Below are 25441 nucleotides of genomic sequence, written 5' to 3'. Positions count from 1 at the left end.
TCCACAACGCTCGCAACAAACATCACCGGTAGCTACTCCACCTATGATGCAATCCCCAACCCAGACAGGGATGAGTCAAGACGACCCTGACGCGTGGGACCTTTACGACGCACCAGTGTCAGATAATAGTCCAGACTGTTATCCAGCTAGACCTTCCCCACCAGAGGATAGTACAGCCTACGCACAGGTGGTGTCCAGAGCAGCGGCATTTCATAATGTCAGCCTGCATGCAGAGCCCATTGAAGACAACTTTTTATTTAACACACTGTCGTCCACACACAGCCAGTACCAGAGTCTTCCCATGCTACCCGGAATGCTAAAACACTCCAAACAAGTGTTTGAGGAGCCTGTAAAAGGAAGGGCCATTACTCCAAGAGTGGAGAAAAAATATAAGCCGCCACCAACAGACCATGTGTACATCACACAACAGCTAACACCTGACTCAGTTGTAGTAGGGGCAGCTCGCAAGAGAGCAAACTCGCATACTTCAGGAGATGCACCACCTCCAGATAAAGAAAGTAGAAAATTCGACGCAGCAGGCAAAAGTGTGGCGGCACAGGCAGCAAACCAGTGGCGTATTGCAAATTCACAAGCTTTGTTGGCCAGATACGATAGGGCTCATTGGGACGAAATGCAACACTTTATAGAACATTTGCCCAAGGAGTTCCAAAAGAGAGCACAGCAGGTAGTAGAAGAAGGACAAAGTATCTCCAACAATCAGATACGGTCAGCAATGGATGCTGCAGACACAGCTACTAGAACTGTCAACACAGCAGTGACAATAAGGAGACATGCATGGCTGCGTACATCAGGAGTTAAACCAGAAATACAGCAAGCTGTGCTAATTATGCCATTTAACGGACAGCAGTTGTTTGGGCCGGAGGTGGACACTGCTATCGAGAAACTTAAGAAAGACACTGACACGGCCAAAGCCATGGGCGCACTCTACTCCCCACAGAGCAGAGGCACATTTCGAAAAGCACTGTTTCGAGGGGGGTTTCGAGGGCAAAGCATAGAACCCACAACCTCACAAACAAGGCCCACTTATCGGAGCCAATATCTGCGGGGAAGTTTTCGGGGACAATATAGAGGGTGACAGTTCCAAAAAAGTAGAGGGAAGTTCCAAAGTCCCAAAACTCCTCAAAATACACAGTGACTTCCAAGTCACACATCCCCAACACATAACACCTGTGGGGGGGAGACTAAGCAAATTTTACAAACATTGGGAGGAGATAACAGACACTTGGGTACTGGCAATTATCCAGCATGGTTATTGCATAGAATTTCTCAAATTCCCTCCAAACGTCCCACCGAAAACACACAATATGTCAAAACAACATATAGATCTTCTAGGACTAGAAGTTCAAGCATTGATACACAAAAAGGCAATAGAATTAGTACCAAACCAACAGAAAGGGACAGGAGTTTACTCTTTGTACTTTCTCATACCCAAAAAAACCAAGAGTCTGAGACCTATACTAGATCTCAAAACATTAAATACCTACATCAAATCAGATCACTTTCACATGGTAACATTGCAGGACGTAATCCCACTGCGCAAACAGGACTACATGACAACACTAGACCTAAAGGATGCATATTTCCATATACCGATACATCCTTCACACAGAAAATACTTAAGGTTTGTGTTCCAAGGAGTACATTGCCAATTCAAGGTGTTGCCATTCGGAATAACAACTGCGCCAAGAGTTTTTACAAAATGTCTGGCAGTCGTAGCTGCACATATCAGAAGGTAGCAAATACATGTATTCCCGTACTTAGACGATTGGTTAATCAAAACCAACACGCTAGAGCGGTGTTCACAACACTCAAATTGTCATAGAAATCCTCCACAAACTAGGTTTCTCAATCAACTACACAAAGTCACACCTTCTGCCGTGGCAAACACAGCAATATTTAGGGCCGACAATCAACACAGCAAAATGGATTGCCACTCCAAGCCCACAGAGTTCAGGCATTTCACAATGTGATACAGGCCATGTATCCAAAACAAAAGATACAAGTCAAAATGGTGATGAAACTCCTAGGCATGATGTCCTCATGCATAGCCATTGTCCCAAACGCAAGGTTACACATGCGGCCCTTACAACAGTGCCTAGCATCACAATGGTCACAGGCACAGGGTCAACTTCTAGATCTGGTGTTGGTAGACCGCCAAACATACATCTCGCTTCAATGGTGGAACAGTATAAATTTAAACCAAGGGCGGCCTTTCCAAGACCCAGTGCCACAACATGTAATAAAAACAGATGCCTCCATGATAGGATGGGGAGCACACCTCAATCAACACAGCATCCAAGGACAATGGGACACTCAGCAAAAACAGTTTCACATAAATCACTTAGAACTATTGGCAGTATTTCTAGCGCTAAAAGCTTTTCAACCCATAATAAGCCACAAACACATTCTTGTCAAAACAGACATGACAACAATGTATTACCTAAACATACAGGGAGGGACACACTCAACACAGTTGTGTCTCCTAGCACAAAGAATTTGGCATTGGGCGATTCACAACCACATTCGCCTAATAGCACAATTTATTCCAGGAATTCAGAATCAGTTGGCAGACAATTTCTCTCGGGATCACCAACAGATCCACGAATGGGAGATTCATCCCCAAATCCTGTACACTTACTTCCACAATTGGGGAACACCACAAATAGATCTATTTGCAACAAAGGAAAACGCAAAATGCCAAAACTTCGCATCCAGGTTACCCACAAGATCAGTCTCAGGGCAATGCGTTATGGATGAGTTGGTCAGGGATATTTGCTTACACTTTTCCCCCTCTCCCACTCCTTCCATATCTGGTAAACAAGTTGAGTCAAAACAAACTCAAACTCATACTTATAGCGCCAACATGGGCAAGACAACCTTGGTACACAACACTACTAGACCTCTCAGTAGTGCCTCATGTGAAACTACCAAACAGACCAGATTTGTTAATGCAACACAAACAGATCAGACATCCAAATCCAGCATCGCTGAATCTAGCAATTTGGCTCCTGAAGTCCTAGAATTCGGACACTTAGACCTTACACAGGAATGTATGGAGGTCTGTCTTAAAACAAGCTAGGAAACCTACCACTAGACATTGCTATGCAAATAAGTGGAAAAGATTTGTTTATTACTGCCATAGTAATCAAATTCAACCCTTACACGCATCTGCCAAAGACATCGTAAGGTACTTACTACATTTGCAAAAGTCAAAGCTAACTTTTTCTTCCATTAAGATACATCTTACTGCAATTTCAGCTTACCCGCAAATTACGCACTCAACTTCATTATTTAGGATACCAGTCATAAAAGCGTTTATGGAAGGTCTAAAGAGAATTATACCACCAAGAACACCACCAGTTCCTTCATGGAACCTCAACATTGTCTTAACACGACTCATGGGGCCCCCTTTTGAGGCCATGCACTCTTGTGAAATGCAATACTTAACATGGAAAGTTGCATTTTTAATTGCCATCACATCTCTAAGAAGAGTAAGTGAGATTCAAGCATTCACCATACAAGAACCATTTATTCAGATACACAAGTATAAAGTAGTTCTATGAACAAATCCAAAATTTTTGCCAAAAGTCATATCACCGTTCCACTTGAATCAAACAGTAGAATTACCAGTGTTCTTCCCACAGCCAGATTCGGTAGCTGAAAGAGCACTACATACATTAGACGTCAAAAGAGCGTTAATGTACTACATTGACAGAACAAAATTAATTCGAAAAACAAAACAATTATTTATTGCTTTCCAAAAACCTCATACAGGAAATCCAATTTCTAAACAAGGCATTGCTAGATGGATAGTTAAATGCATTCAAACCTGTTATCTTAAAGCAAAAAGAGAACTGACTATTACACCAAGGGCACACTCAACTAGAAAGAAAGGTGCTACCATGGCCTTTCTAGGAAATATTCCAATGACTGAAATATGTAAGGCAGCTACATGGTCTACGCCTCATACATTTACCAAACACTACTGTGTAGATGTGTTAACAGCACAACAAGCCACAGTAGGTCAAGCAGTACTATGAACTTTGTTTCAAACAACTTCAACTCCTACAGGCTGAACCACCGCATTTGGGGAGATAACTGCTTACTAGTCTATGCACAGCATGTGTATCTGCAGCTACACATGCCATCAAACGGAAAATGTCACTTACCCAGTGTACATCTGTTCGTGGCATTAGTCGCTGCAGATTCACATGCGCCCACCTGCCTCCCCGGGAGCCTGTAGCCGTTTAGAAGTTGATCTTGAACATTTGTAAATTTGTAAATAGATTACTTTAAACTACATTATGTACATACGTATTCACTCCATTGCATGGGCACTATTACTAGCATACACAACTCCTACCTCACCCTCTGCGGAGAAAACAATCTAAGATGGAGTCGACGCCCATGCGCAATGGAGTCGAAATGGGAGGAGTCCCTCGATCTCGTGACTCGAAAAGACTTCTTCGAAGAAAAACAACTTGTAACACTCCGAGCCCAACACCGGATGGCGGGTTGTGCACAGCATGTGAATCTGCAGCGACTAATGCCACGAACAGATGTACACTGGGTAAGTGACATTTTCCATATGCGAAGTGAAGTCCTCCACCCAAAGGTATGGAGTAGTTAGATGGAAGAACAAGGAATCCCAAGAGTTGAGTACCTGAGTGATCCCCAGCGACCAGGAGAGCAGAGGTAAGTACTTAGGCTTCCCAAGGACTAACAAGAGAACTTAGAAATTGGATTGTACAAGAACAGGACCAGGCTAGAAGAAACCAAAGGTGGATTCTGGCAGAAGGCGACCTGCAAAAGAAGGGGACAGAGTCCAGTCCATGATGAAGTGTCCAGTTGGGGGCAGGAGCCACTACCCACCAGTCTGTGGATGAAGACCTGGGTCGATGGGGGAAGAAGAGCAGCTGTGGAGTCGAAGAGAAGTCTTTGGAGCAGTGCAGATGGTGTCCCACATCAATTGGCAGCTTGCAGATGGTCAGTGGTTTAGAAGAACCACCAACATGTCTTGGTAAATGCAAGACTGAGCAAAAGAATTGCAAGGCTGAAGAGGACTAGTAAGGTCCAGGGGACTCGACCCTTGGAGGGGAGTCCGGACTAATCTGCAGCAGTCGAGAGAGCCAGCAGAAACAGTTGCAGCCCCCGCAGCCAACCTACTGGCAGCAGGCACAGTAAGTTGCAGTGAGGCCCAATCAGCACACCTGGAGAGGAGTCTCATGTCGCTGGAGCAGCAGAGAGGAGACTGTTCTTGACAGGATGAAGTGCAGGAGGCCAGGGCTACTCTGAGCCTGAAGATCCTTTGGAGCAGGAGACAACAAGCCTTGGTTGCTGCAAGAGTTGCGGTGCACTTGGGTACTGTCCTGCAAGGGGGCATTGTCTCCCCAGTTGGACAGTGGGCAGAGAGGACCAAGGGGACCACTCCAGACCACCTGTGATGCAAGACCCATGCGGTTCCAGAGGAGAAGAGATCCACGCAGCCGGACATCAGGTCTCAGGTAGGTGTCTGTAGATACAGGGTAGTGACTTTCACTCCAAGAGAAATTCCTTCTTGCTGCAGGCTGAAGTCTTGCCGACCTCAGAGGATGCGCAGCTGGGGAAATCGTGCAGTTGCTGGAAGGAGCCGGAGAAACAATGTTGCAAGGCAAGGTCGTCTCAGGAGTTGCAGTCTTGTCGGTTCCTGAAGGGTCTGGTTGCGGTTCCAGTGGCTAGAAGTAGAAGTAAACGATGCAGAGGAGTCTTGGTGGAGTCTTACATGTCGAATCTGGTGACCCACCCGGATTGGAGCCCCTAAATAGCCCTAAAAGGGGGATTGGTCTACTCGGGCGGTGACTACCTATCAGGAGTGGTCTCGGTCACCTGCCTGACCTGGCCACTCAGATGCCCCCCCGGGGCCTCTCCACATCTTGGTTTCAAGATGGCAGAATCGAGTGGCCACCTGGAGGAGCTCTGAGCACCACCCCTGGGGTGGTGATGGACAGTGGATTGGTCACTCCTCTTTCCTTTGTCCATTTTCATGCCAGAGCAGGGACCTGAGGGGCGGGGGGTTCCTAGGCTGATGCACACTGGTTTATGCAAAGAAGGCACCAAATATGCCCTTCAAAGCAAACCAGTGGCTTGGGGGAGACCAACCCTCCCAAGGCTTGTAACACCCATTTCCAAGGGAGAGTGTGTTGCCTCTCTCTTCCAGAGGAAATCATTTGTTCTGCTTTCCCCTACCTGAGGTGGTCAAGCAGCCAGAAGGCAGAAACGTAAGTCATGGCAGCAGAGTGGGCTGCCTGGTAAATCCCAGAAGACTTATAGGAGCAATACTGGGAAGGGGGGGTCCCCTCTAAGGAACCCCCAGAGTGCCTGGAATCATGCAACCAATACTGACAACAGTATTGGGATAGGATTTCGACATTTTTAATACCAAACATGCCCATAGCTACCATTATGTAGTTGGACTCGGGTAGTGACCTTTGTCCAGTATACAGGTAAAATGGCTTTCCTGCACTTATGAAGTCCAGTGCAATGGAACTGGAATTCATAGGGGCACCTCTCCTCATACAGGGGTGCCCTCTCACACAGGTACCTGTACCCTTCCCTCTGGGCTAGGAGGGCCTACCATGGGGTGACTTACAGTGACCTGTGTTGAAAGGGTCCATGCACTTTTCGCACAGGCTGCATTGGCAGGCCTGCAGACCCATTTGGCATGGGCTTCCATGGGGGCTCAATACATGCTGCAGCCCATGGGAGACCCCTGGTGTCCCAATGCCCCGGGTACCTAAGTACCATATAATAGGGATTTATAAGGGGGCACCAGTATGCAAATTGTGGAGTGCACAAATGTCCTAGGCAACCAAATTTAGAGAGAGGGCACAGTTGCTAGGGTCCTGGTTAGCAGGATCCCAGAGAGGCAGTCTGAGCACACTGATAGCAGGCAAAAAGTGGGGGTAACAATGCCAAAAAAGGTACTTTCCTACACAGTGCTCCAGTGGTTTTGTGGTGATGTGTAAAACAGAAGTACATTGAAATCCTGGTGCATCCGTCAGTTCTATACTTCTACTGAAGTGCAATTCCAAATGCGTGACCCACTAATTCTCACTGATGTTTGCATTATAGACTGACCTTACACCTTTTTCAATTTTATTGATCAGCTTCCAAAATGTCTTTTTCCTTTAATTTTGAGGCATGCAGAAGCTTGGCCCATACGACTTCCTGATTTCTTTTGTAGGCCCATACCTCTCTTAGAAAATCTAGGTCATTTGGAGTATGTTTTAGCTGCCTTTTGTGTTCTGCCGACCTGCCTTGAGTATTCTGCCAGCAAGTGAATACCAAACATACTGCTGTGGCTGCCTCATGACTAAGTGGTGAAGTGGCTGTGGACGTCGCTCTGTAAAGTTTGGTATGTAGACACTTTTTGGTATCATTCTTATTCAGTGTTGTCCAGTATAAGAACTGAACTTCAACTTTGAAGTCTGTTCTCGAGCACAACGGAAGGTGTTTTGACAATATGCAGAAACAGACAGCAAACGTAACATTGTTTTACCTAACCCTCCTTGGAAAGACTCTCTAAGCTCAGTGGCTATTAACCTGACCAGATCTTCCTATGAATTTTGTGGTTTGATGAACTGCTGCCTCTGAATGTAAACGAAGAAACAAACTCCCATCATGATCATGGGACGCTCCATTGGTTGAGTGAGTCTTTTTGATTTCTTGAGGCCTTAAGATGAAACACTGAGGACCATTGCAGGTGCTCTGTCAAGGTGTTGAGACCCATGCTACCACCTTTTCCTTATCTTTTTCTGTCACTTATGATCTGCCTAAGTAATTCTTTCCCGTCTGCCTTAAACAGGGTTGTCTGAACCCCTTGCAGAGGTTGATGGGGCAAGCAGGTGCTGCAGGGCCTAACCGTGCAGGTTGAGACCTTTTACTCCTTAAGTCGTGAGGCCCAACCTACCATGAGTTCTGAGCAGCTGTGCCAACTACCCCTTCAGCACTAGACTTTCAGTAGTAGTTTGGGTCCAGCAGTCCAAGGCTTTTTGCTTGGGGGAGTTCGGATGGAGTGTGTTTTTGAGGAGAGTAAGTTGTAAGTTGACCACAGGTTCAAGTTTCAAAATACATTACCCAACCTAAATAAATGAATATCCAGCCAGATACTCTTATGAAAAAGTAGTATTTACAAACACAAAGTGAAATAAAACATTCACAAAGAATATACAGACCCCTCCTATGACTGGCACTATATTTGTGTCTGGGCAGAGCCATGAATCTCACTTCCCAATCTTTTGGTAGTTATTCCCCTTTTATGATGGGTGCAATTCAGGTTAGGGCTGCTATGAGTCACTCACTGTAGCTTTTTAGGAGTCAGTGTTTCAGTGCTAATGAGGTAGAGCAAGCTCAACCTCCTCACAGCACCCCCCTGGGATTCACCAGCCTGGCGATCAGACTTAACCGCTGCTGTTGTAATACAGAGGATCCCAGGATCACTCAACACTCAGCACTGTGGCATTGTGGTGGACTGGTGCAGCTGCTGGCATTGAGCTAGAGTCATCTTATTGCATGGTGGGCAGTGGTCATCTGCATTGCTTTTTCAGATAATGCATATGTTCCTCTAATCCTGCAGGCAGGTTTGGTGCAGTCACTTGGCTTAAGATGCTTCTATCAGAACTCTGGACGCATGGGTCCGAAAAAGGTACTTTGTGGTCACGGTTCACTCAGCACTGGCCCTTCTCAGCATGCAGTGCTAGAGTGTGACAAACCTTGCACTTCATGGTGGCACTCCTGGCACACAGGGTAGCCAACTTTAATCTGTGCAGGAGCTCCGACCCGACCGGTGCAACAGGAGCTCCCTTGACAGGGGCCTCCATTCCCTGTACAGGATTGACCAGATTAGTGTGCCCACAGACGAGTCACATGATCGGTGTAATAGCACATCTCACACGTCTACAGGGATTTACTTGCCAGTTTCACCCCGGACCTTACTCCTTCCAGTCACTCTCCTCCACAGTCTTCTCTGTTCCCTGCAGGCAAACTGTCATGTGCTAGTGCTTCAAGCTCCAGGTCAGGTTGACTTGATGTCCCTGTGTGATGTTTCCTCACTCAGCTGGTCACACAAGCCAGAAGAACTCTTGCTGAGCTTCTCCATATCGAAGTTTAGCCCAGTCCGTTTTGGGAGCTCATTCTTATAACCCATTTCCTGACATGTGATTTGGTGTCTCGTGATTTGAAGTTTGTGTTGCAGGGGGTGCCTCCACTGAAGTTCCCACCCCTCTGTCATTTACTTAGGGTCAGTCTGTCACAGCAGGAGTGGCTCCAACCAAGGTAGCTTCATAGCCCAGGCCATTAGTTACTCGTGGATTACTCCTGTATGTTGGGCTAACTGGTCTGATATATGCCTATCAAAAGGTTACAAAGGCCCTCAGGCTTACTCTTTATAGTTCTCTTATCAGCTCTATTTCCTTCCTCAGATTTTCCAGTGGCCACTGAGCAGTGACATTTTCAGAATCAAAAAACTGTTTTGAAGTGCTGACTCCCTTCCCCTTGTCACCCAGCTCTCAGAATGTAGAAATCCACAAATCTGTCTGGATGGCTCCTCCACATGCCTTCCTCAAGACTGTAGGCTTCCCATATTGAAACCACAGGCCACCATGTATTATACCAGTCAAAAGTGCACATACATCATAGCGTGCACATGTGTTGAACAGGGTCACATGCTAAATCCATGTGGACCATGGGCAAGTTAAGCATACAGCAGCTGAACTTTGGATGAGTGGCCTTCACTTCAGTAAAACCGCTAAAAAGGACAGGCATCAATACTGATCATCATTACTGAAACACTGTATACCTTCACGGCTGTGTTTATGCTAATGAGCTCTTTGGTAAGGGCACTAGGCCATTATCACTTAGGGTAGTGCTTTGGGACCCCCGCCTGGTCTGAGCAAGACTACAATCTGAGGCAGGGCTAGTTCATGGCATGTGATCCATGTTTGCCCATGACCAAAAAAAACAGCTCCAGGGATTCAGATATTGGTGCAGCTGGTGCACTCAGGACAGGGGTGCATGTCTTTCACGTTTGTAATGGACTTCTCCATTCCCAAAGTGGTACTCAGTAAGAAATCAGCCTGGGTTTCTTTTTTTTTTTTGCTCCTGCTGCCTCGAAGGGTAAACATTTGATTCAGTGTGCAGCACTTTGATGAACACCTTAGTTTTAGTTTAATGTAATCCATGAGAATCAACACATTTAAATCCGTTTTCAGCGATTCTTAAAACTGATGTTTAATATTCTTTTAAAAATCATTGCTGAAAATTAAGCAAGCTTATTTTTTGTAATTTAGATATCCCAAAGGACTCCATGTAGAGACAGTAGAATCTGAGAAGGTAAGCCCCTATCAAAGCTTGAATGTATCATACATTGTGATTGGATGTGTGATTTTGTTTTTGCAATACATTACCAATGTCCCAGAACTGGGTGGGTCCTCTCCAATTCCTCATTAGATATCTGTAGACACAACAGATTTTGTAGTCCTGCATTAGATCACTTCATACCTTCTTTTCTTTTTTATTCCTAAATCCAATGTGGAAAGATTTCATGCATGATCAATGGATTGGAATATTGAGAAGCTGAGATCAACACTAGCGGTTTAATCCCATTCCTGCTTCGTTATTCCTAAGTGAGCTTGCCTCACCATGGTTTTATCTTCCTCTGAAATAAGGGGATTTTATAAGCAGTGAATGCCAGTCCAGTTGCATTCTTGGACTATAGTTGCATTTCAAAATGATCGTGGTCTCCACATATTGGAAGAGGTGTCTATTGGTAACTAGTAACATTCTGTGTTAGATACATTTAATGGTAGTGACTAATACCACAGTGAATCCTTCTACAAATTCTGTGGTCTTGCTGAATTCTTCTGCTCTGGGTAGACATATACTTGATCCCCAAATAGGTGCGATATTGAAGGAAGCAAAGTATTTCTCTTACGGTAGGAAACTACTCAACAGCTGGTTTCTTAGATTGTAGGTGAGCATTGTTGTGCCACAGTCACAATTGGTATGCTTTCTCATGTCAAATGTAATGCATGGATTATTTAAATCTATTCAGTAATGTAATGTGGCAAGCCTAGTGGCTTAACTATGCATGCTTCAGTTACTGTGGGCAAGAGGACATATTTATTGTAAATCTTTAAGAGTTGCTTATGGTTTTAAAATACAACTTCTTGATAGGAAAATCTGTTAGCTGTCAAGCAGAAATTTTGTGTTGGGGTTTTTTGGATGTGAATGTTGTATGTACATTTTGTGATGTGTTTTTGTTGGACTTGGTCATGTGCAGCAAATGGTCATTTTTTGTACTGTTGACGTTATGTACAATGATGAAGTTCAATTTACCTTTTGACAACCTGATTTTCCAGCTCCATCTGAGGCTCTGTCTTGTTTAAAGCATCCTCTAATTTGACAACATTTTGGATATGCCTGTAAATGTGAAGCTAAAGGGAGTTTTTAGTGTAGTTTGATTCCATGGAGAACCAATAACTACAGGTGCTACTTGTTTGGTAACTGGCAGTGCTTTGTTTTCATTACACATTCCATAGTTGTTCATGTGCACATTTTAATTTCTCCGTATTTTGTATGGCTAGGATTATCCTGTAAAATAATGCACCCTGTTTCATTTAATCAGGAAGAGACAATTAGTGCAGGGAAAGTAAAAGGAACTGGAAGACACTTATTTATCTTAAGACAAAGGATGGTTTCCCCCACCTGTGCATCCTTACAAACTAACCTTGCAATACCTTTTGATTTTTAATAAACTACAGCTGCTCTGAGGAGACCTGGAGCAATCCCAAACTTAACAATGCAGTTGTCACAGTTGTACCAGTTGGTTTACTGAAACTAAATTCTCTAACTTGATGCCCAGCATATTCATGTGTAGCACTAGAATAACCCTTCCCACACCACTAGTTCCACAAACTTGGTCTGCTAATTGGAGCGGTAATTTTTCTTCTTCATGATGTAATTCATATATATGATGACCAATACAGCTAATTTCATTTAGAAGGAACGCTACATCATTATTAGTAAGGTGGATGAAGACGAACGTAAAAGAAAAGAGCAACAGAGGCAAGCAAGGGAACAGGTAAGTGTTTTTGAAAGTAAAATATTTACAAAACAGTTGTATTAGTAATAGACAACATTGTGGGTAAAGTGAGGACTTAAGTGCATTGATGCACTTGGTTAAAATGGGAACTTTTTTGGCAAATGTTAGGGAATAAAAGGCACTAGAATAAATTCAGTCTTCTTTTAGAAAAACATTTATTTTACTTGTTGTTTAGTAAATTTACAGAATCCCCAAAAGAACAGATTAAATTTATTGAGACAAAAGCAAGTACAGATGTTTGATTGTTGCTCCCTAATACAGTAAGAGGTAGAGAAAATGTGAATACCAATAATGAATGGGGACTGAGTAGGAAATAACTTGAGATGGAAATACAGACTGATTGTAGGGAAAGGAGAGTGACATTTTTAATGTTCTAAAGCGTATTGATATAAATTAGGCTGTTTCTGATGGATACAACTACCTGTGGATTCCTCACCTCATGAATACTCCCATGGCGCCAGCATTCGACGGAAATCTTCTTACTAGTCTCTGCACGTCGACGAGGACGTCACTGTCGCCCACGCGACGCCGTCTGACGTCATACAGGCAATAAGAGGTCCTCGACGACGTGCGGACGTCAGTTCCCTTTTTTCCGTGCATTCGAAACGGTTATCTTCGAGGGAGCAACTGTTACTCTTGCGGTTACAGTGTATATCTTGCTGCGTACTCTTTCTCTGTGGAAATAATGTCGCAGAGAAAGTCTGGATTTAAGCCTTGTCGTGAGTGTGGAGGCAAGATGTCGGTGACGGATCCTCATTCCGATTGCCTTTGGTGTTTGAGCTCCGACCACGACGTCTCGACTTGTGATTCATGTCAGCACATGAATCCGAAGGCCCTTAAAGAACGTGAGGCGAAGCTGTTTATGGCCAAGTCAAAGGAGAAGCATCACAAGAAGTCTTCTCCAAGACATCGGCGTCATCGAGACTCCCGGCGCCGTAGAGAATCTCGGCGTCATTCAAGGGAGGCTCGTTCCAGGTCTCCGGATCGGCGCCGAAGGACATGGGAGGTCAGCCCCACGGTGACGCCGCATCCTTCGACGCCGTTGCCCTCTCCGGCGTCTCCTACTTCGCCTGGACAGGCGTCGGTGATTGAGGTATTGGAGCCTCAAGTGTTTTCTCCGGCGCAGACGCCGAGGCAGGCGTCGGGGTCGCCTCCGAGACAGGCACCCCAGTATCCGGCTTTTCCCACCCCTGGAGCCGATAGTTCCGCATTCTTGAATGCGATGTATGCCATCTTCCAACAGATGGCTCCAGGGGGTGCTCCGGCTGGGCCTTTGGCCTTTTCTTTGGGTGATCCTGCGCCTCTTCGGCCGGCACCCTTTATGCCCTTTCTCCCGTTTGGGAACGTGGGCTCGGCGCCAGTGTCGGCGCCGGTGGCCGCTCCGGTGGCTTCGGAGGGATTGGCCCCAGGGATTTCCATCCTGTCGACGTCGAGATTTCGGCCTGTGACTCCGGTGGGTCCATCCGTTTCAACTGCTCTTCAGTCGGCGCCGAAGTTACCTGTGGCGCCGGATGCGGCGTCGGTGGCTTCGGAAGATCGGCGCCGATCTCCGACTTCGGCGGAGGCATTGTCGACTCCGCGGATTGAGCAACGACTGCATTCAAGGAGGCGTGCTCTCCGGGTACTAGAAGAGCAGGAGTACCAACGAGCCCTAGAGGAAGGAGAGCTAGAGGACTCGGGTGATGGGCTGCGTGGACTGGAGTCGGCCAGTGGGCTGGACACTTCCCCTGAGTGGGACCTTTCGTCCCCGGGGGAATATACTGAGGAAGCTGCTTCCTTTCATACAGTGGTACGGAAGGCAGCTAGTTTTTTGGACCTGCCTTTGCCGGTGGTGGAGGCGAAACAAAACCTTTTGACAGAGGTGTTGCATCCGGCCTCAGCCGCGGCGGAGCCTCTGTTACCTTTTAATGACGCTCTGCTGGATCCGGTTTTAGAGGTGTGGAAGAGGCCGGCATCTTCCCCAGCAGTTCACAGAGCTGTGGCCAGGAGGTATCGGACGGCTCCAACTGATCCTGGTTTCCTATCTAGGCACCCTACGCCGGAGAGCTTGGTAGTGCAGGCCTCCTGTTCGTCCAAGTCAGCGCCTGGTTCTTTTCCGACGGTGCCTGGGGACAGAGATTCAAAAAAGCTAGAGGCGCAGTCGAAGAAGATTTTTTCGGCCTGCAGTCTGGCGTTAAAAGCCACCAATGCAACCTGTATCCTGGGGAGGTATATTCATGCTCTGATGGATGACATCTCCTCTTCGTTTACAGAGCTTCCCCAGGGTCTTTTGGATCTTGTCTCTGATGCCCAGGCTGCTGCGACCCAAATTATCCAGACGGGACTGGATACCACCGACTCGGTAGCCAGAGCAATGGGCACAACTGTGGTGGAAAGGAGACAGGCCTGGCTCCGTAACTCGGGCTTTTCGGCAGATGTACAGTCCACATTGTTGGATCTCCCGTTTGATGGGGACAAACTGTTTGGGGCTAAGGCTGATTCGGCCTTGGAACGTTTTAAGGAGAGCAGGGCCACGGCTAAGTCGTTGGGACTCCAAGCTCCTTCTTCCACGGCCTCTTCCAGATTCTTCAGGAGGTTTCGTGGATTTGGGCGTGGCTCTTCCTCCTCTTCCTTTCGTGGAAGATATCAGCAACCTGCCTCTTCCCATCCCTATAGATCTTTTAGGGGAGGGGTAGGGTCCGCACCAGGGGAGCCTCTCAGCAGCACTCTGCCTCTTCCTCATCCTCTGGCGGGGTGCAGCAGGGGAAGCAGCCTTAGGCTTCCACCATTTCCCACTCACTCCTCTCCTGTAGGGGGAAGATTACAGCATTTTCTCACCAAATGGGAGACTGTTACGTCGGACACTTGGGTTCTCAGTGTTGTGGGAAAAGGCTACACCCTTCCCTTTCGGGAGTTTCCGCCCCTCATCCCGCCCCGCCCTTCGTATTGTTCACAAGAACACCTCCTGTTGCTAGAACAGGAGGTAGAAGTCCTCCTTTTAAAGGGCGCGGTGGAGTTGGTCCCGGAGCAGGAAAGGGGTCAAGGAGTTTACTCAAGGTATTTCCTGATTCCCAAGAAGGATGGTCGTTTGAGACCAATTCTGGACCTGAGGATCTTGAATTGGTTCCTCAAGCAGGAAAAGTTCAAGATGCTGACCCTAGCACAGGTGCTTTTGGCGTTGAACATGGAAGACTGGATGGTGTCTGTCGACTTGCAGGATGCTTACTTTCATATCCCGATACTCAAGTCACACAGGAAGTATCTCCGGTTTGTGGTGGGATCGCAACACTACCAGTTTGCGGTCCTTCCGTTTGGTCTTACTTCAGCACCTCGAGTCTTCACGAAGGTGATGTCGGTGGTTGCGGCAGAGCTCAGAAGGAAGGGGATAGCAGTATTCCCTTACTTGGACGATTGGTTGATCAAAGCCAAGTCCCCGGAGCTTGTGTTGCGTCATCTGCAGTCAACAACCCAGTTGTTGTTCGACCTGGGCTTTTCGGTGAACAAGCCCAAATCTCACCTAGAGCCCTCTCAGCGCCTCCTGTTCATAGGGGCAGTACTGGATACAACATTGGGTCGGGCCTTTCCTCCGCCTCAGCGGATTCAAGATATTCAGGATTTGGTTCTAATGTTTCGAAATGGAGCGGTAGTTCCAGTCCTCAAGGTCCTTCGTCTGCTCGGTCTTTTTGCCTCCTGCATTCTGTTGGTCACGCATGCTTGCTGGCACATGAGGGCTCTTCAGTGGTGCCTCCGAAGGCAGTGGTCTCAACACAGAGGGGATCTAGAGGGTACTGTCAAGATCTCCAGAGATGCTGCTGTGGATTTGAAGTGGTGGATTGCAAGCAACAATCTTTCACAAGGAAAGCCGTTCCAGCAGTCGCCACCAGTGGCCACAGTCATAACGGATGCTTCCACTCTAGGGTGGGGAGCTCATCTGGGGGATCTGGAGATCAAAGGTCTTTGGTCTCCAGAGGAACAGATTTTTCACATCAATCTGTTAGAGTTACGGGCTGTACGTCTGGCTCTCAAGGCCTTCCTCCCTTCCCTTCGTGGTCAGTCGGTACAGGTCCTAACGGACAATACTACCACGATGTGGTACATAAACAAGCAGGGAGGAGTGGGGTCGTACCTTCTCTGCAGAGAAGCTCTTCGACTATGGTCCTGGGCAAAGGACCATCGGATTTGCTTGATAGCAAACCATCTGGCCGGAGTTTTGAACGTGCGTGCGGACAGTCTCAGTCGCCACTTCTCGGCAGACCACGAGTGGCGTCTCCATCCAGATCAAGTCTGTTTAATCTTCCATAAGTGGGGGTTTCCTCGGGTAGATCTGTTCGCCACTCGAGAGAACGTGCATTGTCCGTTGTTCTGCAGCCTTCAGTATCCGATGCAGGAAGCGTTGGGGGACGCGTTTCAAATGACCTGGTGCGGCCAGTTGCTTTACGCGTTTCCTCCCATACCCTTGATTCCTCAAGTATTGAGGAAGATTCGCCAAGACCGGGCTCTAGTAATCTTAATAGCTCCGGATTGGCCAAGGAGGGTGTGGTACTCCGACCTTCTCCAACTCTCAATGTGCCCGCCGCTCCGTCTCCCTTTCAGGGCAGACCTCCTCTCACAGTCGCAGGGGCAGGTTCTACACCCCAACCTCCAGAGTCTGCACCTACATGCCTGGAGATTGAACGGGGCAACCTGAGTTCCTTCTCTCTCCCGCCTGAGGTAGTGGATGTTATATTAGCGGCCAGGCGACACTCCACTAAATCTATCTACGCTAATAGGTGGTCTAAATTTGTTGCGTGGTGTGGAGAGAGGCAGATTGATCCTTTACATGCTCATCTATCGGACGTTTTGTCTTTTGCTCTATCTCTGGCGCAGAAAGGTTGTGCAGTGGCTACCATTAAAGGTTATTTATCGGCCTTGTCAGCCTTCATATGTCTTCCAGACCAACCATCTTTATTTAAATCCCCTATTGTTATCAGATTCTTGAAAGGTCTTCTAAATCAATATCCTCCAAAGCCATTCGTTATGCCGCAATGGGATTTGTCCTTAGTCCTGACTTTCCTTATGGGGTCCCCTTTTGAACCTATGCATTCTTGCCCCTTGAGGTATTTGGTTTTAAAAACAGTCTTCCTGATAGCTATAACATCAGCAAGGAGAGTGAGTGAGTGAGTTGCAGGCCTTATCAGTAAAACCCCCTTATACAACTTTTTATGGGGATAAGGTGGTGTTGAGGACCAAGGCTGCTTTCCTCCCGAAGGTTGTTTCACCCTTCCATTTGGCTCAGGCAATTGCTTTGTCCACGTTCTATCCTCCGCCTCATCCTTCCAAAGAGGAAGAAAGACTGCACCGTCTGGACCCAAAGAGAGCGTTGAGCTTCTTTATCGATAGAACAAGGGATTTCAGGCTGGAGGATCAGCTGTTTATTGGATACGTGGGCAAGAGGAGAGGAAAGGCAGTCCACAAGAGAACACTATCCAGGTGGGTTGTTCTTTGCATTAAAATATGTTACTCTTTGGCAAAGAAGGATCCTCCTGAGGGCATTAGAGCTCATTCCACCAGAGCTAAGTCGGCCACTTCGGCCTTAGCCAGAGGTGTTCCGGTGGTCGACATCTGCAAGGCCGCAACTTGGTCGTCCCTTCACACTTTTGCAAAACATTACTGTTTAGATTCTGAGGTTAGAAGGGACGGCCATTTTGCACGGTCAGTGCTGCAGGATTTCTTGGTTTGACCATTTAGGCACCCACCGCCGGGCGTGGTACTGCTTTGGGACTCTATTCATGAGGTGAGGAATCCACAGGTAGTTGTATCCATCAGAAGAACGAGTTACTTACCTTCGGTAACGACTTTTCTGGTGGATACATTAGCTACCTGTGGATTCCTCACGGTCCCACCCGCCTCCCCGTTGCCTTTCTGGTCTTGCCAAGTAATCCTTGAGTGCGCTCCTCTTGGTCTTTGAGGGTGCAATAGATGTATATATAATATATTTATATATATATATGTATATGTGTATATATCTTTATGTATATACTTGTTGTGTGTATATATTTTAAAAGAGAGTTTTATATATATATATATATATATATATGTACATAAAAAGATTTACAGTTATTCATACAATGTGGTGTAATTTTACAATATAATGGATGTTGCCTTGCTCTTTCATTGCATTGCCTGGTTGTTCTCATGCACGTAAAAAATGATTGGTACTGACGTCCGCACGTCGTCGAGGACCTCTTATTGCCTGTATGACGTCAGACGGCGTCGCGTGGGCGACAGTGACGTCCTCGTCGACGTGCAGAGACTAGTAAGAAGATTTCCGTCGAATGCTGGCGCCATGGGAGTATTCATGAGGTGAGGAATCCACAGGTAGCTAATGTATCCACCAGAAAAGTCGTTACCGAAGGTAAGTAACTCGTTCTATTGGCTGTTTTGCTGCTCTAGAAGGGATGAAGGAATGAGCTCTCATGCCGCTATAGCCATAGTAGCGTTTTATTATTTCTAAAACTATTTGAGATAATTATAAAAAGATTTGAAATGAAATGTTTAACTTGATTTATGAAGAGGTCTGTCTTTAAACACTCAAGTTGCATTAAAAAGAAAATGCTAGTTATAATTCCTTTGTATTGCTTGTTGCCAGTCATGTGGTTTTGTAGTACCGTTAGACTTGTTAATGCCCCACTGTTGAGGTATGCTTTTGCTACAATGGTTAGTAATGCCTATACTAGCGAACAGTCGGTTCAGGTTATGTCATCTTGTGCTCTGCTCAAGTACTTGTGGGATGTGATGTTTTGGGACTATAGAAATGGATAATTTCATGACATTTATGTTGTGCTCAGTACCACATTAGGTGACTTTGCACTGGTCTTACACGGTTAGCTAGAACATGTGTTGTAAATGCCTTTCTAAAATGGAAGTTGTACAGAATTGTTTTAGCGGTGCCCTATCCCTGAAAATGTCTCCCTTTAATCTTGATGTTTTAAATTGATTTCACAACTACCTAGATGTTGTATAGAGGCGTATGTGGTTGGCTAGATGCTTTTATACATCCAGCGCTCTGCTCTAAAAGAGATCCGATCTTGATCCAGTAGCTACTGAAGTTGTATAAGTAAACTTTTAGTGAGGCTGAAGATGAGATGCTATGCAACATTTTTTGCCCTCTGCCTATAAACATAGCATGTAGGCAGATGCAGTAGTCTTATTCTGGCATTCATCAGTGTCCCCTATATTAAGGCTCATTTGAGATATCATAGGGAGATAGGTTTCAATTTAGCATATTTGTAAGAGCACCAGTTGACCTCAGAGCTGATTATGATGTGAAGTCCTATCTGCATCAAGAATAACCCCGCAGCACTTAATTCAGCATACATTTACATTTTTTGTTAAAAACAAAAAACACTGATTTAAATAGTTGAAAATGTAAAGCCCAATCACCCACCATTTAAAACTTACCTTTAGGTGAGCAATACTATTAACAATAGTGTTTTATTTATTTTGTAGCCAGTAGGTCAACCTGGTAGAGAGAAAACAAAATGCCTTCAAAAATAGGTCAATGATTTGGCTAAACCGCTCATCCATACAGGTCATTAAGTGCGACTGACGTTACCAGGGGATGGTTTAAAGGACTTGATGATAATACAATCCAGTCTTTTCTCTACTTTTCAGGGGAATCCATAATCCTAGGTTCGATGGCATCTGTCGCTGTAGATACGCATGTTCTGCAATAGCTCGCCATCTGGTGTTGGGCCGGAGTGTTACAAGTTGTTTTTCTTCGAAGAAGTCTTTCGAGTCACGGGACCGAGTGACTCCTCCTTTTGTCTCCATTGCGCATGGGCGTCGACTCCATCCTCGATTGTTTTTTTTCCGCCATCGGGTTCGGACGTGTTCCTGTCGCTCCGAGTTTCGGAACAGAAAAAATAGTTAATTTCGGAAGATTTTCGTCGGTATTGTTGCGTTCGGGATCGGCATACTTACATTCAACACCGCATCGAAGATCGAAGAGCTCCGGTGCCCTTCGGGGTAATTTTTCGATCCTCCGTCGGGGCCTGGTCGGCCCGACCGCGTGCTGAAGAACGCCGATGGAACGGACCCCGTTCCGTTTCTGCCCCAAATGCCACAATAAATACCCCTACACAGACCAACACTTGGTCTGCAACCTGTGCCTGTCACCTGAGCACAGCGAAGACACCTGCGAGGCCTGTCGTGCGTTCCGGTCCCGAAAAACACTCCGAGACCGTCGAGCCAGAAGACTTCAAATGGCGTCCGCACCGACAGCCCGACGGGAGTTCGAGGAACAGGAAGAGGAAGGTACCTTCTCGATCCAAGACTCAGACTCCGAAGGATTCGACGATACACAAACCGTGAGTAAGACGTCGAAAACCACACAAAGAAACATTTACAAGGCCCAGGGGACGCCACTGCCACCAGGCCATGGCTCAACCCATAAAATCGGTGACCGACCGTCGGCACCGAAAAAGGCCCAAACAGTGCCGAGATCGTCCGACTCCGGTCGAGACACCGGCACGCAGCCTTCTCGGGACCGAGAAAGAGCTGGAGACAAGCCTCGACACCGAGATGCCGGTGTGGACACGGCTCGACGCCGAGACAGCGGCACCGAAACAGATCGACGCCGAGAGGTTTCGGCCCCGAAAAGGAAAAAAGTCACCTCGGAGCCGAAAAAACACGCAGACACAGTTTCGACGCCGAAACAAACTGCAAGCGACCCAGCTTCAGGCTCTTATACAGAAGAGCACTCGCTAACCTCCCAAATGCAGAAGCATAGGTTTGAGGAAGAGCTACAAGCAACTGATGCGGACCATACGCAAAAGCGTATCTTCATTCAGCAGGGGACAGGAAAAATAAGCACCCTTCCCCCCCATTAGGAGAAAGAGAAGGTTGGAGTTCCAGACGGAACAAGCACCACAACCAAAAGTGGTGAAAAGAGTTACACCACCACCCTCTCCTCCGCCCGTGATTAACGTTTCACCAGCACAAACGCCATCACACTCCCCAGCTCACACCACCATGAGCCAGGGTGACCAAGACCAGGACGCATGGGACCTATACGACGCCCCAGTGTCAGATAACAGCCCAGAGGCATACCCTACAAAACCATCTCCACCAGAAGACAGCACCGCGTACTCTCAGGTGGTGGCTAGAGCAGCACAATTTCACAACGTAAGCCTCCACTCAGAACAGGTCGAGGATGATTTCCTGTTCAACACACTCTCCTCCACCCACAGCTCCTACCAAAGCCTGCCTATGCTCCCTGGTATGCTCCGGCACGCAAAAGACATATTTAAGGACCCGGTCAAAAGTAGGGCAATCACACCAAGGGTGGAAAAAAAGTATAAGCCGCCTCCTACAGACCCGGCTTTCATCACAACACAGCTGCCACCAGACTCTGTTGTTGTAGGAGCAGCTAGGAAAAGGGCCAACTCTCACACATCTGGAGATGCACCACCCCCAGATAAAGAAAGCCGCAAGTTTGATGCAGCTGGTAAAAGAGTCGCAGCACAAGCTGCAAACCAGTGGCGCATCGCGAACTCCCAGGCACTACTTGCGCGCTATGACAGAGCCCACTGGGACGAGATGCAACATCTCATTGAACATCTGCCCAAAGACTTCCAAAATAGGGCAAAACAAGTGGTTGAGGAGGGACAGGCCATCTCCAACAACCAGATCCGCTCCTCCATGGACGCTGCAGATACAGCTGCACGGACAATTAATACATCTGTAACTATCAGAAGGCATGCATGGCTCCGAACGTCTGGATTTAAACCAGAGATTCAACAAGCAGTTCTCAATATGCCTTTTAATGAAAAAGAACTGTTCGGTCCAGAAGTGGACACAGCGATTGAGAAACTCAAAAAAGATACGGACACTGCCAAAGCCATGGGCGCACTCTACTCCCCGCAGAGCAGAGGGAATTACAGCTCATTCCGTAAAACGCCCTTTCGAGGGGGGTTTCGGGGTCAAAGCACACAAGCCAGCACCTCACAAGCCACACCGTCCAGTTACCAAGGACAGTATAGAGGAGGTTTTCGGGGACAATATAGAGGAGGGCAATTCCCTAGAAATAGAGGAAGATTCCAAAGCCCCAAAACCCCTACTACTAAACAGTGACTCACATGTCACTCACCCCCTCCACACAACACCAGTGGGGGGACGAATAGGTCATTATTACAGAGCATGGGAGAAAATCACTACAGACACTTGGGTTCTAGCAATTATCCAACATGGTTACTGCATAGAATTTCTACAGTTCCCTCCAAACATACCACCAAAAGCACAAAATTTAACAACACACCATTCCAATCTCCTAGAGATAGAAGTGCAGGCACTATTGCAAAAGAATGCAATCGAATTAGTGCCAAACACACAAATAAACACAGGAGTTTACTCACTGTACTTTCTGATACCAAAGAAGGACAAAACACTGAGACCAATCCTAGACCTCAGAGTAGTCAACACTTTCATCAAATCAGACCACTTCCACATGGTCACACTACAAGAAGTATTGCCATTGCTAAAGCTGCACGACTACATGGCAACTTTAGACCTCAAGAATGCTTATTTCCATATACCAATTCACCCATCGCACAGGAAATACCTAAGGTTTGTATTCAAAGGAATACATTACCAATTCAAGGTACTGCCTTTCGGATTAACAACCGCACCAAGAGTCTTTACCAAATGTCTAGCGGTAGTCGCTGCACACATCAGAAGGCAGCAAATACATGTGTTCCCATATCTAGACGACTGGCTAATCAAGGCCCATTCGTTAATAGAGTGCTCAAATCACACAAATCATATCATACAAACCCTCTTCAAACTAGGGTTCACCGTCAATTTCACAAAATCCAAGATTCGGCCACGCAAGGTACAACAATACCTGGGAGCCATAATAGACACATCAAAAGGAGTAGCCACTCCAAGTCCACAAAGAATTCAAAATTTCAACACCATCATACAACGCATGTATCCAACACAAAACATACAAGCAAAGATGGTATTACAACTCCTAGGCATGATGTCATCATGCATAGCCATTGTCCCAAACGCAAGACTGCACATGAGGCCCTTACAACAATGCCTAGCATCACAGTGGTCTCAAGCACAGGGTCACCTTCTAGATCTGGTGTTAATAGACCGCCAAACTTACCTCTCGCTTCTGTGGTGGAACAACATAAATTTAAACAAGGGGCGGCCTTTTCAAGACCCAGTGCCACAATACGTAATAACAACAGATGCTTCCATGACAGGGTGGGGAGCACACCTCGATCAACACAGCATACAAGGACAATGGAACATACATCAAACAAAACTGCATATCAATCACCTAGAACTTCTTGCAGTTTTTCAAGCACTAAAAGCTTTCCAACCAATAATAGTTCACAAATACATTCTCGTCAAAACAGACAACATGACAACAATGTATTATCTAAACAAGCAGGGAGGGACGCACTCCACGCAGTTAAGCATGTTAGCACAAAAAATTTGGCATTGGGCAATTCACAACCAAATTCGCCTAATTGCACAGTTTATACCAGGGATACAAAATCAACTCGCAGACAATCTCTCTCGAGATCACCAACAGGTCCACGAATGGGAAATTCACCCCCAAATACTGAACACTTATTTCAAACTCTGGGGAACACCTCAGATAGACTTGTTTGCGACAAGGGAGAACGCAAAATGCCAAAACTTCGCATCCAGATACCCACACAAACAATCCCAAGGCAATGCCCTATGGATGAACTGGTCAGGGATATTTGCTTACGCTTTTCCTCCTCTCCCTCTCCTTCCTTACCTGGTAAACAAACTCAGTCAAAGCAAACTCAAACTCATATTGATAGCACCAACTTGGGCAAGGCAACCCTGGTACACAACGCTGCTAGACCTATCAGTGGTACCCTGCGTCAAATTGCCCAACAGGCCAGATCTGTTGACACAGCACAACCAAAAGATCAGACACCCAGATCCAGCATCGCTGAATCTAGCAATCTGGCTCCTGAAATCCTAGAATTCGGGCACTTACAACTTACCCAAGAATGTATGGAAGTCATAAAACAAGCAAGAAGGCCATCCACCAGGCACTGCTATGCAAGTAAATGGAAGAGGTTTGTTTGCTACTGCCATATTAATCAAATACAACCATTACACACAACTCCAGAACATGTAGTGGGTTACTTGCTTCACTTACAAAAATCTAACCTAGCTTTCTCTTCCATTAAGATTCACCTTGCAGCAATATCTGCATACCTGCAGACTACCTATTCAACTTCCCTATATAAAATACCAGTCATTAAAGCATTCATGGAGGGCCTTAGGAGAATTATACCACCAAGAACACTACCTGTTCCTTCATGGAACCTAAATGTTGTCCTAACTAGACTTATGGGTCCACCTTTTGAACCCATGCACTCCTGCGACATACAGTTCCTAACCTGGAAGGTGGCATTTCTCATCGCCATTACTTCCCTGAGAAGAGTAAGCGAGATTCAGGCGTTTACTATACAGGAACCTTTTATACAACTACACAAAAATAAAGTCGTCCTAAGGACCAATCCTAAATTTTTGCCAAAGGTTATTTCACCGTTCCATCTAAATCAAACAGTGGAACTTCCGGTGTTCTTTCCACAGCCAGATACCGTAGCTGAAAGGGCACTACATACATTAGATGTCAAAAGAGCATTAATGTATTACATTGACAGAACAAAGAACATCAGAAAGACTAAACAACTCTTTATTGCATTTCAAAAACCTCATGCAGGAAACCCAATTTCAAAACAAGGTATAGCCAGATGGATAGTTAAATGCATCCAAATCTGCTACCTTAAAGCTAAACGACAGCTGCCCATTACACCAAGGGCACACTCAACCAGAAAGAAAGGTGCTACCATGGCCTTTCTAGGAAACATCCCAATGCAAGAAATATGTAAGGCAGCCACATGGTCTACGCCTCACACATTCACCAAGCACTACTGTGTAGACGTGTTATCCGCACAACAAGCCACAGTAGGTCAAGCTGTATTAAGGACATTATTTCAGACTACTTCCACTCCTACAGGCTGATCCACCGCTTTTGGGGAAATAACTGCTTACTAGTCTATTGCAGAACATGCGTATCTACAGCGACAGATGCCATCGAACTGAAAATGTCACTTACCCAGTGTACATCTGTTCGTGGCATCAGTCGCAGTAGATTCGCATGTGCCCACCCGCCTCCCCGGGAGCCTGTAGCAGTTTGGAAGTTACCTTCAATTATTTATATATGTATCATCTCAACCTTAAATAAGTGCATACTTAGTC

At 46.3% G+C, this 25441-nt stretch overlaps 1 protein-coding gene across 4 annotated transcripts in view; it reads left to right on the top strand.

Moving 5' to 3' along the window:
• Window positions 1-25441, top strand: part of PARN (poly(A)-specific ribonuclease) — a 690538-nt gene that overhangs the window by 131795 nt on the left and 533302 nt on the right. For 2 of the 4 annotated variants that reach the window (XM_069210428.1, XM_069210424.1), the window contains exons 10-11: window positions 10347-10389; window positions 12062-12139. In XM_069210428.1, the coding sequence (XP_069066529.1) occupies window positions 10347-10389; window positions 12062-12139 (121 nt within the window). Of the gene's footprint in view, window positions 1-10346; window positions 10390-12058; window positions 12140-25441 lie in introns of all 4 variants that reach the window. The other 2 variants (XM_069210427.1, XM_069210423.1) reach the window with 1 other exon arrangement.

This window comes from Pleurodeles waltl, chromosome 10, assembly GCF_031143425.1.
Source record: "Pleurodeles waltl isolate 20211129_DDA chromosome 10, aPleWal1.hap1.20221129, whole genome shotgun sequence".
NCBI lineage: Eukaryota > Metazoa > Chordata > Amphibia > Caudata > Salamandridae > Pleurodeles > Pleurodeles waltl.
The sequence above is the reverse complement of the archived record's forward strand: the minus strand, read 5'-3'. Positions and strand labels throughout refer to the sequence as shown.